Consider the following 24,642-nt stretch of genomic DNA (forward strand, 5'->3'; position numbering starts at 1 on the left):
ATAAAATAAAAGAGAAAAATAAGAATAAATGCAGGAACAATTGCAATAAACAATAATAAAAAATAATAAAATAATAAAATAAAAAAATAAACAATAAAACGCTAAAAAAGTGATATATTTAAAATAAAAATATAAAAGTTAAAAATAAAATAAAAAAGGGATACAAAATAAATGAATAGAGAAAAATAATCCCAAATAAAATAAAACAAAGCAATAAATAAGAATAAATACATGAAAAAAAAATAGCAATAAATAATAAAAAAAATGTACATTGGCTGGCATTTCAATCCAGATAAAAGAGAACAGTTTAATCATAAAATATAAGAAACACTGGTCATAGGTAAGTGAGATTAATGAAGTTTATTATTGCGATCGTTCCGTAAAAGTCTACAGTGGTCATTTTTGGCCAAGATCAAAGTGATCAACTAATTGCTTTAACCTTTATTTCTAGCGAGAATATTTAATTTTATCCTTTTAGTGCGAAAACTCTCTGCTGCTGGTATAATTACAAGAGAGGACCGATAAGAAATTCATTATTTTTGCATTATTTTCGTGTTGCCGCCGACACCGCAGCGGGGATTAAAAAAAAAAGACAAAGTGTTTTAACGAAGTTTATAGTGCTCTGACCCTCTTGGTTTTAGCTGCAGAGTTGGATTGAGTTTACTTTAAAATGAAGCAAGTGTCACAGGAGAAACAGCATGGCGGACTGGGAATTGTCATTTATGATCAGGATGCAAGCGACAAGCTCAAGCCTGCAGTTCCGAGTCGTGGCCCATAGAGGGCGCCACAGCTTATGATTTTGAACACACAGGCACTGAACAAAGGCTGAATTGCAAAGTCCTTCTCCCTGCAATCCTCATCACAACCCAGTTCCTTTCCCCCTTCCCATCTCCACATTTTCACTTCCAGCCTCTCCACATCTCCAGATCAATGGATGCATACATCTGACTCTGAGCGCACACACACACACACACACACACACTCTGCTGGTGGACTAGTAACAAGTGAGAGCTTTTAACCTGCTTTTTTTTTTTTTTTGCAATCAAAAGGGGGGATCCATCAGCTCAAGCTGGATTTTTTAACCTATTCTTCGTCTCTTCTTTTTTTAATAATTAATACATTTGTATTGTTGGCTGCAGTTTTATTTTTTTATTTTATTTTATTTTTAGTTTTACTTTTTTATAGCATAGTGGCGATGGAAATATTGATCAGGACTTCAGACGTTGGGATTTAATTCTTCTCCGGGATTTGGGATCTTTTTTTTTTTTTTTTGGATGGATTTCGCTCGGACCTTGCGTTAGTTTCTGGGATTCCGAAGCTTGAAGTGCACAGGACAGAAATTAAGTTTGTGTGCTATCTATAGGAAAATTACAATATTCCAAAACCTATCCTACCCCCTTCCAAAAATAACTGAGCTGTCCATGTGTGCGGGGCTCACTGTGCAGCTTTCCAGAGGTGTTTGCTGAAATATGGAGAATTGTCTTGGATTGTTTGCACTACCAAAGCTTCTATGTGTCATCTTCGCCTATACATTGCACAGCTCCCATCTATCACTAGCTGGTAAGTGCCCGATGTATGTGAACCTACGGCAATTTATTTCCTATGACACTCTATGCATTGCTTTCTATGTCTCCCAGGAGCTATTACGTTTCATTTTTCTGCACTTTCAGACAGATTTTGGATTTATTTCATTCCTGCATTTGCTGCAGTGTGAATCACATACATATTAAAAACCTTCACACAAAAAGGGGGGGGAATGTCATGCACCTGGAGGTTGGAATGAATAAATTGCACCCCCCTCCCATCACCCCCTCACCCTTGATTTTTCTTTAAGACACCCAAATATAGCTAGGATGTAATGAATGTATATTGCAAACCACTTCCCGCTATATTAACATGGGCAAGGTGGGTTGGTGGGGGGTGGGGGTTATAATTGCTCTTCCATATTCATAGAGTGTAGGTTCAAAGGATCAAGTGTCAAGGTTGCAAATCTTAAGATTGGAGGGGGTGGCATTTTAAGATGTGATGTGTTAAAGGGCATTAGTGCATTGAATAGGGGCAATGTAAAGTCCTATGTGATCTCCTTAAGATTGGAGGTGGTGCTGGTGGGGGTGCATTATAAGACGTGATATGGTAAAGTGCATTAGTGCATTGAATAGGGGCAATGTAAAGTCCTATGTGATCTCCTTAAGATTGGAGGTGGTGCTGGTGGGGGTGCATTATAAGACGTGATATGGTAAAGTGCATTAGTGCAATGAATAGGGGCAATGTAAAGTCCTATGTGATCTCCTTAAGATTGGAGGTGGTGCTGGTAGGGGTGGCATTATAAGACGTGATATGGTAAAGTGCATTAGTGCAATGAATAGGGGCAATGTAAAGTCCTATGTGATCTCCTTAAGATTGGAGGTGGTGCTGGTAGGGGTGGCATTATAAGACGTGATATGGTAAAGTGCATTAGTGCAATGAATAGAGGCAATGTAAAGTCCTATGTGATCTCCTTAAGATTGGAGGTGGTGCTGGTGGGGGTGCATTGTAAGATGTGATATGGTAAAGTGCATTAGTGCATTGAATAGGGGCAATGTAAAGTCCTATGTGATCTCCTTAAGATTGGAGGTGGTGCTGGTAGGGGTGGCATTGTAAGATGTGATATGGTAAAGTGCATTAGTGCAATGAATAGGGGCAATGTAAAGTCCTATGTGATCTCCCTAAGATTGGAAGTGGTGCTGGTGGGGGTGCATTATAAGACGTGATATGGTAAAGTGCATTAGTGCAATGAATAGGGGCAATGTAAAGTCCTATGTGATCTCTTTAAGATTGGAGGTGGTGCTGATGGGGGTGGCATTGTAAGACGTGATATGGTAAAGTGCATTAGTGCAATGAATAGGGGCAATGTAAAGTCCTATGTGATCTCCTTAAGATTGCAGGTGGTGCTGGTGGGGGTGCATTGTAAGACGTGATATGGTAAAGTGCATTAGTGCATTGAATAGGGGCAATGTTAAGTCCTATGTGATCTCCCTAAGATTGGAAGTGGTGCTGGTGGGGGTGCATTGTAAGACGTGATATGGTAAAGTGCATTAGTGCAATGAATAGGGGCAATGTGAAGTCCTATGTGATCTCTTTAAGATTGGAGGTGGTGCTGATGGGGGTGGCATTGTAAGACGTGATATGGTAAAGTGCATTAGTGCAATGAATAGGGGCAATGTGAAGTCCTATGTGATCTCTTTAAGATTGGAAGTGGTGCTGGTGGGGGTGCATTATAAGACGTGATATGGTAAAGTGCATTAGTGCAATGAATAGGGGCAATGTAAAGTCCTATGTGATCTCTTTAAGATTGGAGGTGGTGCTGATGGGGGTGGCATTGTAAGACGTGATATGGTAAAGTGCATTAGTGCAATGAATAGGGGCAATGTAAAGTCCTATGTGATCTCCTTAAGATTGGAGGTGGTGCTGGTGGGGGTGCATTATAAGACGTGATATGGTAAAGTGCATTAGTGCATTGAATAGGGGCAATGTTAAGTCCTATGTGATCTCCCTAAGATTGGAAGTGGTGCTGTGGGGGTGCATTGTAAGACGTGATATGGTAAAGTGCATTAGTGCAATGAATAGGGGCAATGTAAAGTCCTATGTGATCTCTTTAAGATTGGAGGTGGTGCTGGTAGGGGTGGCATTGTAAGACGTGATATGGTAAAGTGCATTAGTGCAATGAATAGGGGCAATGTTAAGTCCTATGTGATCTCCCTAAGATTGGAAGTGGTGCTGGTGGGGGTGCATTGTAAGACGTGATATGGTAAAGTGCATTAGTGCAATGAATAGAGGCAATGTGAAGTCCTATGTGATCTCCCTAAGATTGGAAGTGGTGCTGGTGGGGGTGCATTGTAAGATGTGATATGGTAAAGTGCATTAGTGCATTGAATAGGGGCAATGTGAAGTCCTATGTGATCTCCCTAAGATTGGAGGTGGTGCTGGTGGGGGTGCATTGTAAGACGTGATATGGTAAAGTGCATTAGTGCAATGAATAGGGGCAATGTGAAGTCCTATGTGATCTCCCTAAGATTGGAGGTGGTGCTGGTGGGGGTGCATTGTAAGACGTGATATGGTAAAGTGCATTAGTGCAATGAATAGGGGCAATGTGAAGTCCTATGTGATCTCCCTAAGATTGGAAGTGGTGCTGGTGGGGGTGCATTGTAAGACGTGATATGGTAAAGTGCATTAGTGCATTGAATAGGGGCAATGTTAAGTCCTATGTGATCTCCCTAAGATTGGAAGTGGTGCTGGTGGGGGTGCATTGTAAGACGTGATATGGTAAAGTGCATTAGTGCAATGAATAGGGGCAATGTGAAGTCCTATGTGATCTCCCTAAGATTGGAGGTGGTGCTGGTGGGGGTGCATTGTAAGACGTGATATGGTAAAGTGCATTAGTGCAATGAATAGGGGCAATGTGAAGTCCTATGTGATCTCCCTAAGATTGGAAGTGGTGCTGGTGGGGGTGCATTGTAAGACGTGATATGGTAAAGTGCATTAGTGCATTGCATAGGGGCAATGTAAAGTCCTATGTGATCTCTTTAAGATTGGAGGTGGTGCTGATGGGGGTGGCATTGTAAGACGTGATATGGTAAAGTGCACTAGTGCAATGAATAGAGGCAATGTAAAGTCCTATGTGATGTGTGCATGCTTTATGGAGAGAGCCAGGATTTAATGCTTTGCTGCCCTAAACGTGCATTGCAATCAGATTGCTAGGGGGCTTGTCCTAGTAGCGGGGGTGTTTGGAGAAGGCTGGTAGTATTGGGGCTCTGCCATCTCCCACCACTGTGCTGCATTATTGAGGTTATAGACTTATACCAGTCAGCGCCTTCTGCTCTGGTGTCTACAAAGAGGAAAATGGGGACAAAACATCACAGCATTCAATGCATTACATGAGAAGGAATGACACTACATGCTGGGACTTGTAGTGCCCAACACAACAGCCACAGGTATCCAATGAGTCGACAATGTGGTGCTGAACGGACAGCTCCAAAAAAAGCATCGCAACAAAAGAGGGTCATGTAAAAGAGGGTCTTAGAAATGGATCAGATCCATGCCAGGGGGGGTGTAGCATCTTAAATGCAAAGTTAAGGACCCCCCCTCTCTGTCATGCACCAGTGCATTAATGTCTCTGCTCTGAAAACCAGGGGGGGGGGGGGGATGAAGAATTAATAGTAGTGAATGGAGAGATGTTCGGAGTGACTATGGGGGGCTATAATTAGGGATGATTTCACATGGATTGTGGGGTCGTCTATCGGATTATCCTCCATAATGATATTACAGGGGGGGGGGATTCCTTTAATATTGTTATTCCAGATCCTATGATATAACTTGCACTTTATAGAAAAATGTCATAGAATGTGGAAAGTGATCAAATAATTGGATGTAAACCTCAGAAAGTCTCTGCAGTCGCGTCAGATCTAACGTCGGGGATTGAAGTTTTATCGAACTTTTGATGACATCTGATGATCCAGCAACGATTCGCTGCCGGATTAGAGGAATTCTATGATATATGTTATGTACGCATTCTCATTTAATAGTGTAAATAGATGAACATTTCCGATGCTGGATGATTTGCAGGCATTCATTCATCCCGATCCATTGCGATAGGTAACAAGCTGCTGGATTCTGATGGAATTGGCTGGGAGATGTGGTCCGTGGTGCTGGAGCTGATACATCAGCAGTGACAGGTCCCAGCATCTGGTTATCGATGCTCGCTGTGGACGGCACCATTATTTATTGGTAGGAGTGGGGGGCAGGTGGGATCAATAAGTGATGTCCACTCCCAAATATTCTGATGCTCAGTCTCTGGGGTCCAAGGCAATGAGCTGATGGTGCGATTGCACAGGGGGGGGGGGTTAGGAATCAGTGCACCCCAGCTGAGCAATAGGAAATGTGCTGGGGATTTATGAAGGCATTTCTAAGGCTATTGCTGGATCCTAATACTGACTTAAGGCATTGGCTGTAATATGCTGGTAGGGTCAATGGTGTAATACTATGGTGGCTAGAATAATACTTGTTATTGTCCCCAGAAACTAAAAATGCCCAAATATTAGGGTGAGTGATAAAGGCTGTAGAAAACACCACACTGGCTGCAGAAGTCAGCCAAAATAAACTTCCTTCTTGTACCCACTTATAGTGGATGCGCTACATGTATAAAACCAAATAAGAGCCCCCCCCCAGGAAAGGATGCCCTCCTCTACCTAAAAAAAAAAGAAGACGGCTCCCCCTAATGCGTGTAAGGGTCTTCTATCACTCATTTCTATCCATGTTGTATAAGTGTTGGTGGCCAATGACTTCTTTCTGGAGATCTGGGAATGAGATGGTCCATGACTAGTAATTAGTAATTATAATTTAGTAATTAGTTGAAACGGTAACACGCGAAACGGCCGTCGTCCGCTCCTGCGCTCCCCGCATTCCTCCCAATCCCTCTTTCCTGACTCAAATGCCTACACCCTACAGGTGAAATAAAGGACTTTCTGCAACATGGTGAGTGGCGCAATTTTTTTTTTCGAAGTGTTCGTTAGTAATTCATTAGCAACCAGAAAATATGGGGGCATTTGGTGTTTTTAGTGTTCTTCCTGTAGGGTGGATTAGAGCGCCATTTCCCGATATACTGACCGCCCCATGGCTGCTTATTAATTACCGTCCCGGAGGAGAGGTGGTGTCGGCTTGATGATTGGGTCTAATGATCTTTTGTAGCGTCTCCATAGTAGACCACTTCAGATGGGAGGAAGGGGGGCAGTCTTTATATTAATCACACACTAATTAGGATTGTAATGTGACGATCTGGTCTCTTTAAGGGGGTATAAAGCTGAAAAGGAAAGTTTATATAGGGAACAGATGGAGATCACCAGGGGGTCACAGCAGTTTGTCTTTAATGACCAGAATAGAGCGGCGGTACCTTTATTGAGGCACATTCACCAGTATAACGCTGAAAACAGAATGAAGGTCCGAAATAAATTATTATATTGCAGCATTAATTAGCATTTCTGAGTCTATAGGACTGTAAGGTTCAACATATAACATCGATACACAGTAATATAATATAACATATGCCAGAAGGCATTATGTTTCTCTTCTTTAACGATTAAGAAATAGCCCCACTATTGGCAACAGGCAGTGTCTGGTACTGCAGCTTCTTTCCATATATCTACAGTATATCAGAGCCTGGCCTAGGTTCCTTGTCAGTTTTCTATGGCTGCTGAATGAGAGTCCTGCAAACTATTTCCTACCTGTAATCTTTCCGGACTCCTTTTGTGATTAGTCAGCCAAGTACAAAATTGTGTCTGTCACGCCACAATGATGACTTTGAGCAGAAATCCCGGCACTTCCAAACTCGGCTGCCATCAGTGAGGCTATTAATGGTCGTCTGAGGAAGGTTCTGCTGCTGAAAGCACTTGGGCAAATCATCAAGATCCTCTGCTGTCAGCTCCTGTATAATCACCGACCAATGATGTCTCAGATGTGCTCGATGGGAGACAAGTCTCGAGACGTTACGGCCATGGGAGCAGGTTTGGGTAACACTGGCAGCACGAGGAACATTTGGCTTGGCATTATCGTCTTAAAAAAATGGCTCCTGGGACACTATAGAAAAATGGCTGTACCACTGGTTCCACCACTATATCCATGTAATACTGAGCGGTTAGTGTACCTGGAATGAAGACTAGAGGGGTCTGACTACCGTACATTAGGCCACCCCACACCATAATCCCGGGAGTAAGACTGGTGTGACGTGCCGCATGATGGCTTCTTCATGGCATTGCCCATGAGGTCTCCAGACCAATTTCCAGCTATCGTGTCCAAGGCAAGAACGGGACTCACCACTGTAAAGCATAGACCTCCATTCCATAGACCTCTAGTCTTCTAATCAAGCCCCTGGTCTCTATCTGAAGACCTCATTGGCAATGCCATGAAGAAGCTTTCGTGAGGGAACATCACACCGGTCATTCTCGAGGGATTATGGGGTGGGGTGACATAATGTACAGTAAATGGACCCCTCTAGTTTTTATTCCAGTTGCACTAACTGCATTGATTGGGTGGAGGAATCAGTGATACATCAATTGCTCTAAAGTGTCCCGGAGCCGTTTTTCAAAACGACAACACCAGGCGGTATGTTGCTGGCACTATTGTGAGTAGCCTGTGGGGCCTAAATGTGCTTTTATAATTGCAGCGTCTCACTCCGGGCACATGTGGGACATCATGAGACAACAATTGCAAAAGGAGCTGCCAGCAGTGGATCTTGATGATTTGCCAAAGTGCATTCAGCGCACCAGATTTTTCCTTTGACCATTAATAACATTACTGATATCATGCTGGAGGATATGCTCCAGACTAATAAAATCAAAATTTTTTGAAAATGTTGTTTCCATTTTTTTCATCATTTGCAGATCATTAACATCAATCTATCCTGTGATTTCACTAATTCCACAACTTTTCCTTCTTGGTGTTGCAGTTTCAGTGTTGAGGAGCGTGTGTACAGTATGTACAATGTTACTAGTCCTTTGTATGTACATTTGTGCACCTGCCATGTGCTGTAATTCCAGCCCAGATCTCGGGGGCCATGTGGCAGCCACATTGGGAGGAATCGGGGGTGTTCCTTTTTGTTTCTTGAGATTTAAATGTTTTTTTTTCAAACATTTTTAGATTAAAGGGAACCTTTGGGAAAGTCAGATCCTCCCATGTATTTTCTCACCTGTATTCTATTGGATGACTTTTGTAAGTTTTTAAAGGGACCGTCCGGTACTTTTTGTTTACATATGTTTCAGAATAGATAACAAAAAAAAGTCATTGAACTCGCTCATCTACCGCTCCTATTCGGATGGTCCCCCGCCAGCCTTTACTTCCTGCTGCAGCTATAAAGTCCTGCCTCAGGGACATGTGACTGCTGCAGCCAATCACTGGCCACTATTTAACCTTGCTTAAAGCAGTGATTGGCTGAAGTGGTCACATGTCTAAGAGTTAGGACATTATTGCGGAAGCAGGAAGTAGACAATAAAAGCAGGGCAGGGTAGCATCATAATGGGATCAGTAGGTTATTAATGTATTAATTATCATTAATTTCAATTTTTACCTTCTGGTCAACCACTGTGTCTGGACCATTGCACATCAACAATCGTGGAATGCACTGGTTGAAAACTACAAATCATCACAGTCCTGTGTCTACCGCTGGTGTCAGTGAATCTCCTCCTGGTTGCTTCCTATTTCTCCTAGATACAGTGAGGATATTCCCAACCAGATACTTCACTCCTACCCATTGTAGACTGGAATTTGCTCTCGGCTTGTGACATGCTGAACGCAGCTGCATAGAGCGCAGCCTGTAGCCTCTCCTGTGACTTAAAGGGAATTTGTCAGTGGAATGAACCCTCCTAAGCAGCCCATATGGACATACAGGTCATAGGAAGGTGACTAAAATGATACGTTGATATCTGAGATCCGATGTCTTATTCCAGAGAAATCCATGTTTTTCTTATATGTAAATGAGCTGTTAAGATCTATGGGCCGGATGTAGATCTCCCTGAGACTCTGCCTCCGGAGCTTATTCTAAATGAAAGGAGGTGTTACCAGTGTAAGACATGTAATGACTGACAGTCTGCTCTCCTGACTTCTCACACTTGTAATGTTTCCTTTCATTTACAATAAGCGCTGGACGCAGATTCTCCAGGAGATCTTTGTCCCGCCCATAGATCATGGGCATATAGGAATGCGTGAATTTTTCTGGAATTAGACATCGGATCGCAGGTATCAAGGTATCATTTTATTCAGCTTCTTATGACCTTCCTGCCCATGTAGACGTCTTAGGAGGGTTGATTCTACCCACAACTTCCCTTTAAGAACTGTATCTATGTCTCTCCAGTTTTCTGCTTACAATAAGAAGTTAATTTAAGAACTACTGATAGATGTAGTTTGATCAAATCTTCCTATGTGGAGTTTGGCCAAGGGATTATGGGATATGTTTTTACCAAGGTTACTACTAATATCTGCTCCTGGGATTATGAATCGCTTTCATATAAAAAGTAAATTAGAAGTTGTGATAGGGTAAATGGGAAGACCACTAGTAGGTTACGTAACGTGGGCTAGGGTTAGAGCTGGTGGGAGTAATTTTTATGTAGTTTCCCTTTAAATCCTTTACTTTGCAGCCTTCAATATTCACGCCATAGGGTTGGATTACGAGGGGACAATGGTTTTGTTGTGTTCGTAAACTATTCATTTTGGGTTTGGTCTGTAGGATAAAGTAGGGCATCACTAAGTGCCTAAGTGAGGGTCGTAGATGATCTATCACGTATACACTAGGGTGTTTGCAGGGGCTTATCACTAATGGACTTGGGTCATCCTGCAAGGTGTCCCCTTGACTGTCGCCCATACAGAGCGGACATTTGTGAAGGGTCAATAAGAGCAGTGGCCTCACTATAATAGGACCATCAGAAAATCCTTTCATTACTCGCCTTTAAACATTGATAAATTTGGTACGGTTAAAAATTAATTTGGGAAAAATGTGAAAATCTCATTTCTCAATCCTTGGGTTTATTCGGAATGGAGCATACGATTGTCCGCAGGGACGACGACTTCCTTTTAGATTTTAAATATTTTGATGTGAATTGACGAAGTTGTAATTGGATTTCAGAGTTTTTTTGGGGGGAGAGGGGAATGAAACCTCACAGAGGAAGGGTTAGCATGTCGTATGATCTGGTGCTAGCGCAGAATGTAGCCATTAGGGCTCATTCAGACGAGCGAATAACAATCAAACGGTGGTATTTAGCGGGACTGTTCACATTACCTGTTTACTCACACGGACCAAGTGTGAATAAAATGGCTGCATTCACTGTTCTCTTCCAAGTATTGGATGAAACTTGCCCATTCAAGTTTATAGGTGAAAAGAAACATTGGATCCCGCACTGATCATCTGAGCAGCATCCAATTTTTCCGGATACATTGACATTATTAAAGTGAACTTGTCACCAGGGTTGGCCAATATGAATTACGGCCTGCGGGGCAGTCCGTCTGAGCGGTGTCGCTCTTCTTTGTCCCTCCTTCTTGGTTCATGTGGGTGACGCGTCCCTGCATCATCCACACTGTCTCCTCAGTATCACGCCCCTGCGCAGACGTACTTACAGTATCTGCCCTGTTGAGGACAGAGCACAGTCCTGCAGTGTGCAGGCGCCGGGAAAGGTCAAAGAGCCCCGGCGCATGCGCACTGCAGTAGAGAAGTACGTCTGCACAGGAGCGTGATGCTGGGAGAAATGTGTGGATGATGTAAGGACGAAGCAAGCAGGAGGGTGGCATCTCAAGCAGATGGGAGGCACTGGACCAAGAAGAGCGACACCCCTCAGGCCGGACCGCCCCGCAGGGGAGTATAATAAAAGTTATTTTTCTTCTCTGACAGGTCAGATCGGGTTTTATATACAGCATTATATATCACCTCTGATGGGTGGTGGCCGTACCTCATATTAGCCAGACATGGTGACAGGTTCGCTTTAAAAAGGAAATTGTATTTGATCTTGTACATTTTAAACTCTTGATGTATAAAATCGGATGTAAAAAAAACAACTCATGGATGACAGTGTAGATGAAAATGTCACCTCGCCTGACTACGGCATTAAACTCCACAAAGCACGTGCCATAAGAGAGTCCTATTTGCATCGGTCGGGCAGGCGTGCAGATGTCACCTCCACCATCATGACACTATTTTCGTTGTGCTCATTGACACCACCCATATACCACTGACTCTCCTCCAGGTTGCTTCCTCCCCCTCAGATTCCTATAAATGCTGTACGGATATTTCACCTTTTTCACCATTTTCCGGCTTAAGTTTGCACCATACTTGCGGCACGCTGAATGCTGCTGCATGGGGCGCAGCTTCCAGCCTCTCTTGTGCCGGTGTCTTTCCAGCCCCATCATTAGCTTGGTTGGTGGCTGCCACATTCTATACATCATTACACCAGTTCTTAGGAAAGCAGAATGGTCCACGTCAGCAGTGATACGTAATGAGTTCTCCATCCTTGTAGAGTGATAGCACATCTCTGTGATGCTTGGGTGTCTTGTCTTCAGGACCCCCATAGATCCTGAGAATAGTGGGGTCAAAATTCTGTTATGGTGCTGCCATATTCACTGTCTCTTTCCCCTCTAAATTAGTACCCCGACAACTCGGCTGTGGAGGGAATAGGTCAACTTTAGCTGTGTGCACAGTTGGGCGGCTGAGAGCGCCGCTGTGCGGGAAAAAGATAAAAGGAGACAGAATATCACTCCAGCACAGCTCCCCTTATTATCTGGATTGGTTGGGGGTCCTGGAGGTCACTAACTATCCCCCGATCACAAAGTGCTTTTACATCCTGCAGATCTTGGTGCAAACATGGCTGTAACTAACATAGTGCCCAGCTGACATTGGTGGGGATGGAGATGACATGTCTGCTGCACTTGACAGAGATGACTCTGGCCCATCTGCCCGTCCGCACAGATGCGAATCCACAGAAAGGACCTTTCCCATGTTTGCTCGATGCCTCGCTCGCCCATCTGTCACATTGTAACGCTCGCTGCTCACTTTGCTGTGCATTTCTCAATTGAAATCATCTGTCACCCAGAGCCGACATCTCCCGGGCAGTGCCCACCTCCGGTCAACCATGATGGGGTTAAGCAGCGGATGTTTTCTTCCTGCAGGGAGATGCTGCCATTCAATCAATAAAAACAATATGTCTGTCCCGCCGGCTCCCACCCTACTGCCCACCACTGCGATCTTCCCTGCTTAGCATTCCCGGTCACCCCTGCATGCTGGATTTTTTCTTACACTTCATTCAGTGCCATTTGCAAGGCTGTATAGTTTTATAGATAATTTGAGCCCAATTAACTAACACAATCTGGGGACTCGTGGGGTCTGATATTATAAATTCTCTAAAAGCAACATATTAATATCAGTATCAATATCAATATCAGCAATCCCTAAGTTATATACCGGGTCCTGACTCCAGAGGTGTAGCTCCAAGCCCCCATAAGAAATCTGCAGCGAGACCCCTTACCTGTCATGTGCAGGTGCAATTTATTGTGCCTGGGTCTTTCCAACCCCTTAACATCTAGGATCAGGATGCATCTGCTACTATTACATCCCATCAAGCCACAACACTGGTAAGGAAATTAAAGGGGTTGGATCACAATTTAATGTTAAATTTTTCTATTAGATCAGACTAAATAAAATACCTTTTCAACTGGAATATTTAAAAAAAAATGCTTCTGTGTGTAGATATTGCAGTTCCGTACTTGCTATGCCACCCCCTGCTGTCCTTTCCATTGTCTCTCAAGGCGTCCACCTTATGAATAGTCACTTGGTGGTCACACATGCTCAGTAGCTCCGCTAGATCCCTTGGATCCCTTTGCAGTGTGATTTTTAATATTGGGCAGATTAACAAATAAGAATAGAGGCTATAGAATCATGGAATGTTGGAGTTGGAAGCTCCAGGGTCATCGTGTCCAACCCCCTGCTCAATGCAGGATTCACTAAACCATCTCAGACATATATCTGTCCAGCCTCTGGTTGAAGACTTCCATTGAAGGAGAACTCACCACCTCTCGTGGCAGGTGTCTTATTCCCATGAGATGAGCGCGTCTTGGACATCCATCAGAGGTGGTGCCAGCCACTGCATCGATGGTAGGTCATAAACCAACTGTCAACAGCCATTTTGGAAAAAAAGACATTCATAAAGAGGTCAACTCCATCCACACCTGCAGTGGTGTCCATCTCATATGAATGAGCTGGGTCATGCTCTCAGATATAAGACTCTCATGTTTCAGACCTTTGTGACATACTTAAGTGACAAAAAAACACCCATTACAGTATCCAAAAGACATATTGATCATTCACAGTGTATATCCTTACAAGAACAATAATTTTATTAATGAATATTAAAAGATTTACATAATGAAATCATAAGTGTTAAAAAGAATCAGGGGAATACAAAGCATAAAAGTGGACATACATAGGTGAGGGTATCAGATTGTGATTATAAGGATCTGTATCGATAGTAAATATTACAATAATAAGTACAAAAAATGGGTTCATGTGCAACACCTGAGGAAGCATACAGCATGCACCTATAACAAGAATGATAAAGACAAGATCATAAGTATAATGTATGGAACATATTTACCCAAAAACTATAAGAATGGCCAGACACCCTGATGTATGTTTTGCCTGCTTCTATCTCAAGGGGATGATAAACATCCCCAAACATCCCCTTGAGGAAGCAGCAGGCGAAACACATGGCAAAAATGGAGAGGCTGGACAGGTGAGTAGTCAGTTAAGTCTAAGGATGTTTTTATTTTTTTAGCCTTTTAAAGTCATATTATGGTTAGTAAAATGGCCACAGAAGCCACTACTTTACTGGATCCAGGGATAAACAATGTCAGGATTCAAACCCAGCAGCTCGTGTGCACCAGTCGGCAGCTCTTCCTTCTGAGCTATTCAGCTCGCTGGACAGTTCTGTGCTTATCCAAATACTTGAATCAATGTTGTTGCTGATGTCTCCTCCCTGAGTTTCCTGTTGGTCACCACCCTGAGTTCCTGATTGGCTCATTCTGATTTCACACCCTATTTAAACCTGGGCTTGCTCCCTGTTCCTTCCACCTGCTATTCCTTCAAATTACACTACTCCTCCTGTTGAATGACCTCTGGCTTCCTTGACTACGATTTCTGCTTATTCCTTCAAACTACATTGCTGTTCTTGTGTACCGACTCCTTGGCCGTTCCAGGCTATGCTACCTGCCCAGTGCTGTCCCTAGTGGTTGCAATATCACTACTCCAACCAGGCTAGTCCGTAACAAGCAATTTACAAAACTAATTTGCATTTTGGCAAATGCGGATTTTTGCAAAATTTTGAATAGAATTCAATTTCACTTGAATTTATTTACTCATCTCTAGTGTTAACTCTTTCCTGTTTTGAATACTAGCCAGAAGTAGAGGTATCGGGACCGGCACTGATATCGGGAGATTGAGACTCCTTTGATGCTATAAATATATCAGTAAGTTCTGTATAGTTCAAACACTTCTAAACGTATTGTTTTTAAGTGGATGACCCTTTTAAATGTGAAGCAGTAAGTCTGATTGAAAAGTTGGCTTTCGAGACTCCCTACTGACATTGAGATGATAATATTTTTATGATGTTATTTATAATACATATTGTGATACTTCACTCCCAGGGAAAAAAAAAATTAATAATTCATGACCACAACTAGGTGTCTTTAGGATTAGAAGTCAATTCTTATCCTCGGTATTCCAGAGCCATGTCTGCAACTAAAAATGAATTTGATGTACTCTGTGTTCCTTTTATAAATATCTTTCCGACATATTAACAACCCGACTGTGTAAAACGGTTGTCAAAGGTCGTCCTAAATTAAAATGTGTAAAATATGCGAACAGTTGTTGGAGTTAAGCAAAGTGTGTGACGGGCATTAATCTATTAGAGTACAAGTCTGTTACTGCTGAATTTTGGTAATTAGGAGATACGTGGAGGACCCAAAGCCATCTGGCTCATCAACAAAAATTGGGTCACTAATGAATTGGAGACTGATGTCTTGACATGTCCAATCATTAACGCGAATATTGTGTACTGATGACTGTTGCCTTATGAGGACCCTATTAGGTGATGTGCACTGAATGGATAAATCTCCAGCTCTAAAAAGTTTCAAGACTTCATAAGAACACTACGTATCATTTACAATTTTGGCTTTTTTGATTTTGCGTATTTTTGTCTTTTCTTTTATTATACTGCCTATATCTTACTTATCCCATAATTGTATTTTGATATTAAAGTTAGCATCCATTTATTAAGATGATCTCAAGATAATCTTCTGCTTTGATCACTGATGATCAGCTGTAAACATGAAGTGTTTGATTTCCCTGCAGTGCCACCTCAGGACAAATGAAGAATTGCACAGTTCTCAAACACCTTACCACTTATGGAGGGACACATTGGGTCCTCCAGAGTCAGAAACACTCTTTAACACTCTAACTTCCCTCCACTTTTTATATCTACCCTCCACTCTGGATAATACATGTAGTTGTTGAAAAGGAGACCCCTTATTTTAATTCTCCAGTAGGGTAAAATTCAACAGTATTTGGTCATGTATCTCTAGAAGGTTAGAAAACCATTTTTCTCTCATCTGAGAAAACAGATCTGATTACGCTAATCACACTCTGATCAAACTCTGATCAGAGTGTGATCCAATTTTCTTGGATGTGGAGGATAAAAAAAATTATCTATCTTCTCCATTCTATTAGTCTATGATAATCGGACCACACTTGGATGTCATCGTAGTGCAGTCCGATTTTACCCAAGAACCTATATACATGAATGGCCAAGTGAGACCTCATAATCGAATGCAACTCATGCAGGCTGCATTGTTTTTCTCAGACCACTCAATCCGAGGAAACAACTGGACATGTACACGGTCTCGTAGAATAACATGGGGACAATTCCTATCCAACAAAACAGTGGCTAGCAGCACTTGCCCAATTTTTACGGTCGTCTGCATGAACCCTAACTTACAGTAAATAGCTTTAGTGAATCTGAAGTTTTTGGAGACTATAGGCTAGCTTAAGAAAATGGGCTGCGTCAAAAAAGCTTTGACAATGAGTTTGAGGGAATTTCTTTGAAAATAAAAACCAAAAACATTTGTTGACTGATCATTTCTATGAAAATTATACGAAACAGAGTTAAAAAATTTGGCTTACTTTCAACAAATTTGGTTTTATCTGAGTTTTTGTAGACACGTGAATCTGAACATTAAGCATTTGTTTTGCTGTAAATATGGATGGCAACCCCTGAGGAAAATGTAGAGTTTAACCTCTAAGTACATAGAAATAGATAAATATAAATTAATATCTTTTTATTATTTTTGATAAAGGAGAAACTCCTTTTGTGATTTGACAATATTCAGTGGATGGACCTTAAATGAGGATTACCAATACTTTTACAAATGACTTTTAGACCAGGTGGTCTCTTATTAGAGTTCTTCGATGCGTTCTTGGAGATACTCATTACTGATGCCTAGCTAGAAAACTGTTTCCTCATTATTTTTTATTAACAGCTTTCAGCTCAATCTCGAGTCATGTTGCCTTGATGGGTGAACGATCTGTAGGAAGATTGATCTTGTGTAAGCCTAGATAGGTCCACAAGGATCTTCTCCGCTATTATCTTGATAGTATCAAGCCATCGGGCTGCTCATCTTTTTCTTTGCCTTTTTTTATTCTATTCTTTCGACCATGATGTCCTTCTCCAATGATTGATCTCTTCGTATGATGTGTCCAAAGTTGTAGCTTGGTGACCTTTGCTTCGAGTGACATGTCTGGTTTGATTTGCTCCAAAATTGATTTGTTTGCTTTTCTTGCCATCCATGATATTGATAACATTTTTCTCCAGCACATTTTGAAAGCGTTGATTCGTATTCTGTTTCGTTTCTTTGTATGGGGCGTGTCTTCATTGCCAGTGAAATGTTCCTTGATTTGACCTTTTTCAATGTTATTGATTTGACCATGGCTAGTCTTCTATTGACTTCCAGTGTCATCGCTGCATCGTGAGCTATCATTGATCAGAGTAGGTTGAAGTCCTTTACTACTTCCAATTCTTCGCAGTCCATCTCAATTGTGTTCTGGTCGTACTTGGAGACAGGATGCAGCCTTGTTTGATGCCTCGCTCTACTTTGAACCATACCATATCGCTGTGTTCATTAACATTTCCTAAACCCACTGGAAGGTCATATCTGACTATCGAAGACTTAACTATCCAAACATAAAAATAATCTGAAAACGAATATTTCAGATTCCGGTTGGTCAACCATAGCCCGAATTGTAAATTTGACATTACGTCTTTACTAGTAAGATCCACAAATGAAAAGATTAGTTGGCATAGGTCTTGGACAAAAAAAAGATAATACCATATCATAAAAATCATGTAGGTTCTCAAAAAGTCTACTTTTTAAAAAAAAAAAAGTTAAAACAATTGGAAGTTATATAATAAATTTGCTTGGAATGAGTTAACGAGAGCCATCACCAACAGAGAAGTAAAAGTCTCAACTCTCCTTGCAGTAATTCTCTTGGCCGTGAAGCCCAATTCTTAAAAGGCTGATATTCTGCCACCTATGAAGAAAGCGGAAACGTGCTGTTAATACATAATTCATTGTGTTCTTTACAGTCTTGGAAGTCTACCATGAAAGTGCCTTGATAGGGTAATTGGTAATATAAATGAATAGTGAGTTAAATGTATTTTCCTTTAGCTCTGATCTGAACAATGGACAAATGCGGCCACAAATTGAAGATTTCTGTTCCTAAAGCCTAATTCCACTAAAAGAATCTGATTTTACTGATTAAAAGGGATCTCTACAGAAAGTTTTTAAGAAGTTGTAACCCATTAGCTCTTTCGACTTTTAGGGTGCCAGATTTGTAAGGCATGGAGAGAAGTTAAAAATTTAGAACCCTGTGGATCGGACAACTGTGATCTACTGATGAAGTAGGGCATATGAATCTTACAAGTATGACTGTGCGAGAGCTGCAACTTGGTGGATAGGTCTGATATTAATTGTTGTTGAAGAGGATGGCAATATTGGAATGCAACTTCTTGAAAGATGCCATGGTAGTAACTGTGACCAATTTGGACGATAACACAATATCAGGGTGTTCTGCTGTTTCGAAGCATGATCAAGATCAGTTGAACGTTTTTATCTCCATGTATCACCACCATGGTGCTATTTAGTTTGTTTTTGAAAAAGAGCTCAGTACGAGCACGAAACACGTAAAAATAAAAACTATGAAATTACTATTCCACTCTGGAACTGCTTCCTTCATACAGCAGCCCAGTCTTCTCTGAAACGTCAAATTTCTTTTTTTTTTATGAATGATAGTAATGGTGCCATAAATGACATTGACCATATTGTAATGCAACTTTTGGAGAGATGCCATGGTAGCAATGTCGCCACACATGAGGTGGGTCATATTGGAATGCAACTTTTTGAAAGATGCCATAGTATAAATGGTGTCGGACAGATTTTCTCTGACAGTTGCCTTACCAAAATTTCCTACTGCTCCAGATCATGGTTAGTTACTTCATCCCTTCTCCTACTGACCTTTTTGGATAACGTCTCCATTATTCAGTCCCGTTCTCCCTTGTCCCCCTTTCCTTTAATACTGTTTTTTTTTTAATGTCTGTCTGTAAAAACTACAAAGTGAGCTGTTAGGTTTTCTCCAAAATCTATACTACCAATGCTCTATTCCTGGACATTTGTTGTTGGTTTTTTTTTTAATAGGAGCTCAACTATGGTGTCACACCTGGTCTCCCAAAGCCAGAAGGGCTCTTCAAACTAATATTAGGTTACCAGAGAATGTAAAGAGTCTGAACAATTTTTGTAACATTTAAAATTGATGTAAAAAATTACTCAAAATTAGTGATGAGTGAACGTGATCGGACAACGAGTTGTCCGCTATGCTCGGGTGCTACCAGAGTGACTTGAATAATATGTTTTGAGCCCCCGCTCTTGCATGTCTCTATGATGGTCAACAGCCACAACACATGGTCGGATGACCTGTTTGTTAGGCAATCCCTGCAAGTGTTGTGGCTGTCGAACATCTGCAAGACATGCAGGCGAGGGGGCTCAAAACATATTATTCAAGTCACTCTGGTGGCACCCAAGCATAGCGGATAACTCGTTATCCGATCACGTTCGCTCATCGCTAATTTTGAGTAATTTTTTACATCAATTTTAAATGTTACAAAAATTGTTCAGACTCTTTACTTTCTCTGGTAACCTAATATTAGTTTGAAAAATATAGTTTAGAAAAATAAAATTTTTCGAGCACTCCGAAGACACTCTGTTAGCACCCGAGCATGGCGGATAACTCCTTATAAGAGCATGTTCACTCATCACTACTCAAAATGCAAATATAATGCAATTTCTAGCAATTGGAGTTGCTTCAATATGACTACGTGACATCTCATATGACTACGTGACTACGTGACGTTCAGTGGTCTTCTGGGCCTTCTGAAATTTTTTAGTCTTGTGAAGATGCCATCATGCCAAAATAAGAAATATTTTCATAAAATTTTTCACGATCCCAGGAATCTAAAAAAATAAATTTGAGAAAAAGCACATAACACCTAAATAATACCCAAATATATTTAGAAAAACACTTAATCATTTCTGTCTGTAAATCCTTTTTAAGTCTTGGATTTGAATGTACGGTAAATGGAAAATAAGTTTTGATATCTCGCTTTCCACATGTTAATATTGTAAAAAAAAAAAAAACTTTAACTAACACTAAACTAAGAAATCATTATCCGAAGTATCAGACTTTTCTGGGCCAGATTAGTCCAGCTGGATAATTGTACAGTTTTACTGGAACATCACTTTTTTTTTAGACTGACTTCACAATGGTGATCGGCCAAGCAGAACGACTCAATGCTTTTAAAGTAACTAGCATTAGATGGAATCCAATTAAAGTCCACTATTTCTGAAATAGTCCTAATTAAGTGCCCTCTCACCAGTCATTCAGAAAATCCCACAAATATCGCAAGGCTCAATAAGCCTGTCGAAAACAGAAGGCGTGAAATTATAAAAAAAAAGACAACATGAAAATACTCAGCTTAAAAAAAAAATCAACATGGGGCGAGAAGTGTAACTTAGAATCTAAAGTATCTCCATGAAACTACTGAAAGCAAAAGACAGAAGTGGAATTATACAAATATTCACAGCTGGTTTACGCTTGTGAAATGACGCTTTGATGCATCACAAGTCTAACCACTAGACTTCCTGTTTGGGTTACCACGATTTGTATACTTGTAGATACAGGTATTTGCTATACAGTAGAGCGGCTCTCTAATGTGCACAGACTTGTTTTAAGTCCCTCCCACTAGGGCAACAGGAACGTGATACAATAACTAGATAAATTATTTAATTTTAAAACGTTGGCCGTTTGATTTGTAGCATTTTGTGAAATTGGGATCTGGGAAGTGTCTTCATCAGTCAACGAAGTGTAGAGGAGCCCTGAAGGTCAAGAGTAATGGCAGGACATTAGACCGGATGGTAAATGACCATCGATTGGCTACATGGAAGCTGATCGTGAATCTTTTAGTGACCTGTTTAGAGAGGTGGACTGCCCTTTCATGGTTGCATATACAGTAAATCACATGTGAACGTAGGACGAAAACAATATATTTTAAGCCGGCATTGAAATCATCTCACCCGACAAACGAACATTTTGCTTGTTCATCGAATCATTGCCCACCTGTTTTGACAGGCAGATCATAGGGAAACAACCGCTCTTAGAAATCCTCATTCATGACTACTGGCTTGTCTAAATGTGTATTTAGTATCTCAGAAAGGTGACCCTCATGAGTAAGAATTGAAAAGAGACTTTAGGATTGATGGCTTATCCTTAGGACGGGTCATCAATGTGTGATCGGTGGTGGGGCAACACCAGTTACGCCCACCGATCAGCTGTTACTGGTGTCAGCGGCAGCCGGAACTGGCGAGTTGCAGAACTGCACAGCTCAACGCCTTCAATGGAATAGTGGCTGCGGCCAAGTACTGCACAGCTGCCTCCCATTCAAATTAATAGCTGAGGCTACTTATCCTTTGATAGTGCAATGGAGCTCCACAATTGAGTAGTTATGGCCAGCACTGGGAACTGCTGATTGGCGGGGGTGTCGAGTGTAGCAACTTTCACCGATCGGACACTGATGACCTATCCTAAGGATAGAAAATCCAAGATTCTGAGGCAGCAGAGAAAATGGGGAAAAAACATCACCTTTATTCCATTATTCAATCCGTAAAAATCCCATGGCTGTAATTCTTTTTGTACTTCTGGCTTGAAAAAGTTCCTTTTGGGCTGAAACGTTGCTTCACTGGTCTACCTCAATGGCAATTCATCATGTGATTTTTAAGGATGGAATAAAGGTTATGTTTTTTCCCCTTTTAATCAGGTGCCTCGGACTCTTCAATTTTCTATGGCTTTGGACCTTGTGGAGGTGTAACCAAGTCAACATGGAGTTTGGGGTTCGTACCGGTTTGAACTCCAAACACAGACTTCTCCCGGAAGTCCATTTTAATGTTTGGAATTCCGGATGCAATCTGGAAGGAGAGAGAGAGAGAAGGACAGAGATAGATTTTCAAGCTGCAAAGATTGGTTCCCTGTTGATTTCTAAGGGGTTCGGGTTCTTGTACCCGAACCAAATTTTGTACTAAAGTTCGGTCAGGTACTAGAACCCAAACTTCCACGGGTCCGCTCATCCCTTTTGAGGGGTTGAATAAAATTAGAAAAAAATAATCAGCTTTTTTTTTCTCACTCTAAAATAGCGCCACCCTTTCCTATAGTTTTGAGTCTAGTTTTGCAACTCAGCTTTACATTTTCTGTTCTACATGGAGGTAATTCCAGCAAACATTCCATACATTTCCATCACAGTAGTGGCTCAGAGACAACAACTATGTTTACATGATCACCAGCGGGTGTAGGGTTGTGATTGATAACTGGAAGAAATCTCTGATCTCAACCATTCGACCATTGCGATTAATTCTGATTGATATGATGAGAAATAGACGAGGCTTCCAACGCATTTCAGTAGTCAGAATATTGTTTTATATGGCGCCATTTATAATACCAGTATGGATGAGAGACCTCTGGGTTTCCGTAGGCATCAGAACCTCAGTGTGAGTGTTATTTCTGCACCACCTATAGCACAAACCACCGGTGGGCTCGTTGCCTCCGATGTACAGGCCAGTGCTAACCCATGCTTATATTCTCTACAAGAGACTAAACTTTTGCTCCTTTCTTTTGTTAGCGGTCCTAGGTGTAAAATCCCACCAGCTGCAACCTCCTCCTTTAACAATCGGTTGGCAGTCGGAGTATTTGGAAATTACCCATACTGTGATCTATGGTGTAAATTAGTTTAACAAAGTGGAGTGCTGCGTCTTCATTAATAGCCAAGGAAGTGAGCGTGGAAGCGCGTTCCAGTCTGTCGTAGCTGCTGCTATGAAAAATGATTCTCCGATAAACGTTCTGTTCCAGGACATCGGCTGGATTGTGGTTAGAGAGAATTTCTAGGAATTATAGACCTCTGTATTCTCTGTCATAGTCCCCTACATGGCTTTTTGTAAACTGTAAATGAGACTTCTTGTTTCTGGCTTTCAAGAATGACTTTTTTCTTGCCAGTCTTCCATAACGGTCAGATGTGTGGAGCGTACGACTAATCGTTGTCCTGTGGACAGATTCTCCCACCAGATCCGTGGATCTCTGCGCCTCCTCCACTGACCATGAGCCTCTTGGCTGCTTCTCAAATTCGTGCTCTCCTTTGCTTGGAATATCGGTTTAGGAGGACAGCGAAGGTTATCTATTGGGCTCTACTGTAGACTACATCTCCATCTTACACAGACCTGATTTACTTTGTTTTCAATTTGGCTTTTGAGATCAATGCGTGAAGAATACACTGTGTGCAGAATTATTAGGCAAGTTGTATTTTAGAGGATTATTTTTATTATTGATCAACAACTATGTTCTCAATCAATCCAAAAGCCTCATAAATATCAAAGCTTAATATTTTTGGAAGTTGGAGTGGTTTTTTTTAGATTTGGCTATCTTAGGAGGATATCTGTTTGTGCAGGTAACTATTACTGTGCAGAATTATTAGGCAACTTAATAAAAACCAAATATATTCCCATCCCACTTGTTTATTATCACCAGGTAAACCAATATAACTGCACAAAATTTAGAAATAAACATTTCTGACATGCAAAAACAAAACCCCAAAAAATTAGTGACCAATATAGCCACCTTTCTTTATGATGACACTCAGCAGCCTCCATCCATAGATTCTGTCAGTTGCTTGATCTGTTTACGATGAACATTGCGTGCAGCAACCACCACAGCCTCCAGACACTGCTCCGAGAGGTGGACTGTTTTCCCTCCCTGTAGATCTCATATTTTATGAGGGACCACAGGTTCTCTATGGGGTTCAGATCAGGGGAACAAGGGGGCCATGTCATTATTTTTTCTTCTTTGAGACCTTTACTGGCCAGCCACGCTGTGGAGTAGTTGGAGGCATGTGATGGAGCATTGTCCTCCATGAAAATCATGTTTTTCTTGAACGATACCGACCTCTTCCTGTACCACTGCTTGAAGAAGTTGTATTCCAGAACCTGGCAGTAGGTCTGGGAGTTGAGCTTCGCTAGAAGATAGTTTGCTAGAATACACTATGTGCAATAAATAGAGAATAAATCTGGTGACTCTTTAGTACACTGCTTCTTTATGTTACTCAGACTTCTTTCAAATTACTCCCTTTCTGGTAATTTGACACATGAAACTGTAGGACACATATTGTAATAGGATGGAGAAACCTGTAAGACTAAGGCGATCGCATTCCACATACTTGTAGTGAGCAGGTTTCTCTGGAGGATTTCTGTGCATGGCACCAGGATGGAGACAGAGCCCGACATCCAAAATGCACAAGTAGGGGGTGGAAAACAAGATCTCGAGAGGACATTGAGCGTCAAAAAGGTCCATAGTTATAAGAAAACATTGGCGCTACTGAATCTATAAAGATGACAAAATCTATCATCTATTTATCTATCTATCTATCTATCATCTATCTATCT

The 24,642-nt window shown here is 41.4% G+C and overlaps 1 protein-coding gene across 1 annotated transcript in view; it reads left to right on the plus strand.

The window, feature by feature from the left end:
• Window positions 1-956: 956 nt before the first annotated feature.
• Window positions 957-24,642, plus strand: part of DCC (DCC netrin 1 receptor) — a 1,008,503-nt gene continuing 984,817 nt past the window's right edge. The window contains exon 1 of the mRNA XM_069745998.1: window positions 957-1,560. Coding sequence (XP_069602099.1) covers window positions 1,470-1,560 — 91 coding nt within the window. The 5' untranslated portion in view covers window positions 957-1,469. The remainder of the gene's footprint in view (window positions 1,561-24,642) is intronic.

The sequence above is a fragment of the Ranitomeya imitator genome, chromosome 1, assembly GCF_032444005.1.
Source record: "Ranitomeya imitator isolate aRanImi1 chromosome 1, aRanImi1.pri, whole genome shotgun sequence".
NCBI classification, from domain to species: Eukaryota; Metazoa; Chordata; class Amphibia; order Anura; family Dendrobatidae; genus Ranitomeya; species Ranitomeya imitator.